Genomic DNA, 7,626 nt, shown 5'->3' with positions numbered 1-7,626 from the left:
TGTATGTTCTTTTTTATCTGTCAAGAGTCCCTTTATTGGCATGAAGATCACTATCCACTACCATACAGCAGCCTGAAAGCCTCAGCTTAAATGTATTAACTCTTTTCTTTTCCTNATGTATGTTCTTTTTTATCTGTCAAGAGTCCCTTTATTGGCATGAATATCACTGTCCACTACCATACAGCAGCCTGAAAGCCTCAGCTTAAATGTATTAACTCTTTTCTTTTCCTTTCCTTGGGTCAGGTCGAGGCATGGTAGGCCGAGGACGAGGGAGCTTTGGCAGTCGAGGTAGAGGTCGGGGACGAGGTAGAGGTTCTGCCCGACCTGCACTGACCAAGGAGCAGCTTGACAACCAGTTGGATGCATATATGTCGAAAACAAAAGGACACCTGGATGCTGAGCTTGATGCATACATGGCTCAGACAGACCCTGAGACCAATGATTGAGGCCAGCCTTCCTGTCAGAGACTATTCTTCAAGTTCATAACATCTGTACAAACCCTGAGCTAACAAAGGAGAAGACCTGCCAGATGCTGGAAGGATCTTATCATACTAGGTTGTGGACTTTATTCAACCACCAGTTCATACGTTTTGTGTGTTCCTTTACTTTTTGATACTGTGTTGGATGAAATGTTAGTGGTTTTGTTATTTTTAATTGGTTTTATATTATTTTTTTTTCTGTACTCCTCTCTGAACTTGAATGTGACTGCCTCGTGACTGGAATATGCCTCCTCCCTCACTTCACTCACACATGCACTGATATGCTAATGTCCCCATTCAGCCTTCAGGCTTTAAACTAAGGTCCTAAAGAATAATATAGCACAAAACCCCACATTTGAAGCTCCTCCTCAGTGCAAAGGTTTTGAAGAGAGGGCTATAAAAGAATTGCTAATTGTTCTGTTCTTTAAAAAGAAAAAACTTTTAAGAAATTTGGGGACAGAAGACACATTCGGACACACACTGCATTAAATGGGGGGAGCTGGTTTGTTACCTTGGGGGCCAGGTAACAATCTTGTATAAATTACCAATGGTAATCAAGTTTTTACCATGCAAGTCCATACCTCACGTAGGTCAAGGTGTTGTCTGTAGTAGTAAGCCACCTTACTTGATACATAAGCTTTCCCTCTGCACTTTGTATCATGAACAAGATGGGTAATATTGGTCAAGCTGTTTACCTGCAACAAAGAAGAGAGGCTGTTTGGCAGATTCTTAAGAGGGGAGAGGAGTGAGAGAATTGTGGCAGGGTAATTGCCAGGTGGGTTCTGAGAACGCTTTAGAAGTGCTATTATCTTTATTTGTTAAAAACCAAACAGTTTTCAGTCTAGAACAACTTTGGATTTTACCACCCACGTTGGCTTTGCTTATCTCTTTCTTCTTTCTTTCCCTTGAAGTTTTAAAGTTCAATCATACCTTTGTCAGCTGTTCCAGTTTCAATAAAATCTTGTATTTCTGGTTCATTGTAACAAAGAAGAAACCGTTCTCAAATCCAACCAGGCCTTTGACCTTTTCTTTCTGAGTTCATTTGAAACTTCGCAGTCATTCTAGCTGGGTGTTCTACCAGTATGCTTTTCTTCCTGGGTAGATGATAAACCTTGAAATGAAAAGGTAGTGACCCTAATAGTTTTCTCCCACATGTTCACTATGTCTTGCTTTTACCCTGTCTTTGCACCAGGGGGAGCAATTTCTCCCCTAAATCATTTGTAGTCGTGGTTTGAAGTCTTGAGTAGAGGTACTCCAAAAAGGGGATGTTTACCATCTAGTTTTTGGAGAGTGGGTAGATCAGCTGTTTGATGTAACTAATATTACACAATTTGTATGAAATTAGGAAGACTACCTTGCTATTCCTGTCTCCCTAGTTAATCCTTCATTTTCTTTACCCTCTGCTGTTTTAAGAGGATGATAAAGGTTCCAGTTAGGGCAGCTTATACCCTCACCTAGAGCTCCTGGGGTCTTTTGGGACTGAAAGGAATTGGGACTTTTTCAGTCACTGGCTGTTGGCCCTGAAAGCTTTTCCCATTGCCAGTGAGAAGAAAAGGATAGTATCCTTTAATTGAAGATAGTTGGAGTGAGCAAGAAAGTATCACCTTGTGGGTAGGTGTGCTTTAATTTTTTAATAATGGGCTATTAGATATCCTTTTTTTTTTCTTTTTGGTGCGGCAATCAGAGTTAAGTGGCTTGCCCTAGGATACACAGCTGGTAAGTGTCAAGTGTCTGAGGCTGAATTTGAACTTGGGTCTGCCTGACTCCAAAGCCAGTGTTCTATCCATTGCACCACCTAGTTTCCCCCTAGATAACCTTACCTTTGATGAACTACATTGTAGTTAATGTGGAGGTATAGTAGGTTAAGACAGTTTGCTTTTAAGGTGGCTGTTTCAGGCTACAACTTTCCAAGTACACCCTTAAAATGACACTAGAGAGACAGTTTCCCAGCTTTGTTCAAGGGTGCTGATTGGCCAGTGGGCTGTCTACCTCCTGCAAATTCTCTATCCATTCTACCCCATTCCCCCCTTTCTGTAGTTTTACCATGCCTTTTATTTTGGAGACACACTGGAGAGAGCTGCCAGATGAATTACTCCCACATTCCCTGGGTATTTTCTCAAATGTTACCCATTACGCATATTCTCTGCCAACGAGTGCGTATTCATCAACCTGTAACAGGTGAAGCTTTTATCCTTTGGGTCACCCTTATTTGCAGATGCTGAGGAATGTTTTATCCTGTTCTGCCAGTTGTCCACAACTAACCTGTGTCCAAAGCATGAAGCAGTCAAGGAGAAAAGGATGTGAATTCTGTCAAATGTGTTGAGGCAAAGTGAAGGTGGTGTAGATGGTTAGGAGGGGAGGAAACTCCAGTAGGAATTTGTAAAGGCACTAGATGATGGGGTCTGAGTTTAGGTGCACCAAAAGTAAAAGGATTGTAAAGACCCAGGGAGTCCATCTGAAGCTTTGGAGGCCTGGGTTCAGTTTTGATGGTGTTGAGATTTCAGCGAGGAGCTGGAGGAGGAAAGTAGTGATCAGCCTCAGTAATTGTGCTGCTGGCTCTTGCTATCCCCTGTTGCCTGGTCCTTCAAAGTGTGACAAATGAAAATCCTAAGTATTAATTAGGCTAGCTAGTGATAAATTGATGATCTTTGGTCTCTCTCAGTGACCGAAGACAAAACCATGGAGATCCCTAAATACTTAAATACCTTTAGAAAAGGGGGTACCTCTGACAAATGAAAATCAACCCTGATTGGTGGACGTATTAATGAGGAAGTAAGCTAAAAGTCTTCAACTCCTCCTGCTGAGAACATGGCTTGATCATGAGATCAGCCAGGCGGCCTCCACAATCCAGGCAAAGGAATCTACCCAGACCACTCTGGTTTTGGGCCTTATTGTTGAGGAGTCAGAGAAGTTGGTAACCAAGTTTTCTGGGTCTTTTGGGAATGACATTAGAACTAGTCTGCCCTAAGGGTTCTCTTGTCTCTCCAGCCCATTCCCCAAGATTTCTGATGTCTCCCCTCCTGCCTTGTCAGTACTGTACTCCTTCCAACACTGGTTTTTTGAACCTGCTCATATTTTTCCAAACATTGTTTATTCTCAATGTCCTGGTTCTTTCTGTTCTCACACACTTTTTGACTTTGAGCCTGAGGCCCACGTCACAGCCCCCTACTCTAGTCATAGCCCTAATCCTATCCTGATAACGTTGTCTGTATAGTCCCTTAAGTAGCTGGCTAGAAGGGCCTCCACCAAGTCCTGTATGCACTGCTATGATGCTGGCCAGATTTTCAGCAGAGGGGGCTAAGGCCAGTTTGGTGCCACCAATTTGCCTTTCACCTCAAACATGATAGCGTCTGTGTCAGCCCCTACCACAATGAGCAAGACACAGGCCCAACCCATGTTCAGGGAGCACGGAGGGCATGCAGAACTATAACTTAAGGAAGAATAGGCAGAGAGGGCATGGGCAGGGTAGAGAAAGCTAAGATCCATGGGAGAGCCTGTGGAAAAGGCGCTGGATGAAGTTACGGTCCGTGGGTAGAGGTAAAGGAATCTTGGGGTTCAAGTTGTGGGAGGGGGCGTACAGTTAGAGCTCCAAGGGACCAGGGTTCATTAAGGGACACCAGATAATTCTCATTTTAAATCTGCATGGAGAATTTCAGGGGGTACAGGGACCTGAGAGGAACAATGAAGATCCGTGGGTCGTGGGACACAACAGATTTGACCTCCATGCAGCTTAGTCGTGTCTTCATTTCCCTTCAGGTCTGAGTGTTTAGAACTCAATAAAGACAACTAGTCCATCCATATCATTCCCATATTCTCCAGGCACCAGATGCCTTCCTACACCAACAAGAAAAAGAGCGGTCGTCTCAAGGGAAAATGGGGTGACTGCAATGTTCTGGGTCTCCTCCCTCTCCCTGTCCTCCAGATACTTTATCCTTTTTGGTGAAAGAAGAGTATATCCCAGATACCAGGGATATCCATCACTTACACCAACCAGCACTCCCCAGCTCCCTGAGCCACCATGAACATCTTGGGGCTTCTAAATACCTCTCACCTGCTGGTAAGTGCTCCCTAAAGGAGGTAGAGCTAGGGAGCGGGCACAGCTCCGATCCCTGGACTTATTCCTGGAATCTCAGCCTTAGAGGGAGCCTGTAATAGGGAACTTACTACCTCATAGAGCACTCTGTTCCATCTTAGACTAAGATGCCAGTTCTGCCATCTACTACTCTCCCCCTGCCAAGATCTTCAGCACTACCAGATATACTGCTGAATTCTTACCTTTCTCCAAGCTCTAGGTAAATGTTTACTTCTTCTTAGTCTACAAAATTCCTTCTTAACTAGGGATTACCACCTTCCTGTCTCTTCCAAATACACTTCCACCGTCCAAGGATGGATTGTTTTAAAATTTCTGCACAAGAGCTCACATGTATATTAAGGTTTACAAAACACTTTACACACATTTTCTCATTTGGTTCTCACAACAATGCTATGAGATAAGTACTATTATTATCCCGCTTTCAAAGATGAGAAAACTGAGGCTCAGAGAGGTTGTCACTTGCCTATGGTCACACATCTGGGAGGCAGGATTCAAACCCAGATCTTCCTAACTTTGAGTCCAGCATTCTCTCTACTACTTCAAGTTGCTTCTCATAAAAACACATTATATTCTTTGTTTTTTCAGTTAAATCTTCTCCTATTTTCAGATCTACATTCTCTCCCTTCCACCTCACCCAAGTGAGAAAGCAAGCAAAACAAAATTCCTATAACAACCATTTATAGTCAAGCAAAACAAATTCCCACACTGGCCGTCTCCAAAAAATATATGTTTCAGCCTGTACCAAATCAGTCACCTCCCCATTTCTCTTTGGCTACAGAATCCATTAGCAGTGACCCCATGGTGCCCAGACTGACTCTTTTGTAAAGGCAAACTAAGCCATCTTTTGCCTCCATTTTTACCTAGCCTTAAATTACTAAATGGTGTTGCCTCAGACAAACTGAGATCTGGGAAAGACCTTAGCTTAAAAGGGCCAAGGTCTCCCACTGCATCCTGGGCCATTGCCAGTCACCCTGACCTATGTCTTGCCATTGGACTCTGATGACTCTGCAGGAGATAGTGAGGCTGGTGACTTTGCACAGCCCTGCCTCGCTTAAATCCAATTCACTTGCAAGTCAAGACATCACCCTCCTGATGTCTTTGGTCCTGTTCCGGAATGAAGGACAAACAACAACAGTGATGGGCTAGGAATCTGAAACAGGTACCCAAGATGTCAGGGAGCACCCTGAGATACCATTGCCATGTGCCAGCAGCGAAGGTCCATGCTGCATGATGGACAGTGGGGAAGAGGACAACCAGGGCAGCAGGAAAAGACGAGTGGATTTGGGAAGAAGAGTACAAGCAGCTAAGGAGGCAGAGGGCCCAAGGAGTCCTATTTTAAAATGCTAAATGTAATACATTTATAGGCATAGTTCATTTCCATTAGTTCCCGAGCTGTCTAGCATAAAGTAATTATCCACTCAAGATTACAACTAAAAATCACAGATTTTTCAAAATCATTTGAAAAATTTAGTGGGAACTCTCTTCCCCAAAATCTCCTAATTTGCTCCCTTTTTAAGCCTGTGCCTGGGAAGATTCAAATACCCCATCAGGCAAAGGAATGCATTGGGGTGGGGGAGGAGGGAGAGGAAAGAGGAAGGAAAAGGGCAGGAGGGGAGGGAAGAAGGGAAGGAGATTTCCTTGACCATCTGGAGCAGAAGTCCCTTTCTCTTCCGGCTCTTGCTAGAGAGTCCAGTGGATGCAGGCCTTCTGAAAGTCAGGAATATGAGAAGCCTGTGGGGCTTCAGCATCCAGAGGAAAAGGGGTAGAGAGAGCTTCTGGAGGAAGAAGGGGAGAAGAAACTAGAAAGGCCATACACAATTCCTGGGCAGGTGAAAGGAGAGTCAGAAGGGATAAAGTCTATGTTGTTGTTGTTCAGTTGTGTCCAGCTCTCTATGACCCCATCTGGGGTTTTCTTTGTAAAGATACTGGAATGCTTTGCCATTTCTTTCTCCAACTCATTTCACAGATGAGGAAACTGACGCAAATAGGGTTAAGTGACTTGCCTAGGGTCTCACAGCTAGGAAGTCTCTGAGGGTGGATTTGAACTTGAGTCTCCCTGACTCCAGGCTCAGTGCTCTAGCCACAGCACCTCCTAGCTGCCTTACATTGTCTCTTGGTTAGCTTAAAAGCTTTTTACATGTGGTCATTTCCCTCACTCCCAGCAACAGTGCCAACCACCAAGAAAGGACCATTGCTGGCCCTGAGAGGACCATCTCTGACCCCCTTTTTGGGGGGGGTGTTAGGCAATGGGGTTAAGTGACTTGCCCAGGGTCATACAGCTAGTATGTGTTACGTGTCTGAGATCAGATTTGAACTCAGGTCCTCCTGAAATCAGGGCCAGTGCTCTATCCACTGCACTACCTAGTTGCCCAAAATTTATTTTATGTATTTATTTTGTTTGTTTTTGTTTTGGCAGTCAAGGTTAAGTGACTTGCCCAGGATCACACAGCTAGTAAGTGTCATGTGTCTAAGACCGGATTTAAACTCAGGTCTTCCTGACTCCAAGGCCACAGCTCTATCCAGTGAGCCACCTAGCTTCCCCTTCTCTGACCCTTTTTCAAGTGAGCTCAAGAGCGTGTGCACAGACACACACACACACACACACACGGCAAGGAGGGAAGCTAGCTTGTCAAGGTAAGGGTGGTGCGTAGCTTGCTACAGATCTGCTTTCTGGACAGTCCCTAGAGGGAAAGTTTACCTCTAAGGTGAGGGCAGAAGCAGCTGTGGTAATGAAGGGAAGGTGAATGCAGAGGGTCTGGAGGTTGGGACAGGCCTGTGGCCTCCAGAGGCTTTAGAAAAGAAGGGAATAGGGACTAGGGGGAAGCAGCGGGGAGGAAGAGGGAGGAACGGAGGAGGTGAAGGTGGTGCTAGAAGACTTCGTATCCCCCAAGTGCCTGTCACTGTGCTGTCTGCACTAAGAGGTGCTCAGCAAACCTTTGTTGAACATCAGGCACTCCCTGGGGATACAAAGAAAGCAAAAAACAAAAATGAAATGAAACAAAAAAACAGAGAACACACACACACACACACACACACACACACACACACACACAC

General features: G+C 44.7%; 1 protein-coding gene across 7 annotated transcripts in view; it reads left to right on the top strand.

The window, feature by feature from the left end:
- LOC114049724 (chromatin target of PRMT1 protein) overlaps nucleotides 1-1,489 on the top strand; it is a 10,429-nt gene extending 8,940 nt beyond the window's left edge. For all 7 annotated transcript variants that reach the window (XM_027871105.1, XM_027871102.1, XM_027871104.1 and 4 more), the window contains one exon: nucleotides 244-1,489. In XM_027871105.1, coding sequence (XP_027726906.1) covers nucleotides 244-446 — 203 coding nt within the window. In that variant the 3' untranslated portion in view covers nucleotides 447-1,489. The remainder of the gene's footprint in view (nucleotides 1-243) is intronic.
- The last annotated feature ends 6,137 nt before the right edge of the window (nucleotides 1,490-7,626 follow it).

Source organism: Vombatus ursinus, unplaced genomic scaffold, assembly GCF_900497805.2.
Source record: "Vombatus ursinus unplaced genomic scaffold, bare-nosed wombat genome assembly UNPS02014798.1, whole genome shotgun sequence".
NCBI lineage: Eukaryota > Metazoa > Chordata > Mammalia > Diprotodontia > Vombatidae > Vombatus > Vombatus ursinus.
Note: the sequence above shows the minus strand (reverse complement) of the source record. Positions and strands in the feature narration are given on the sequence as shown.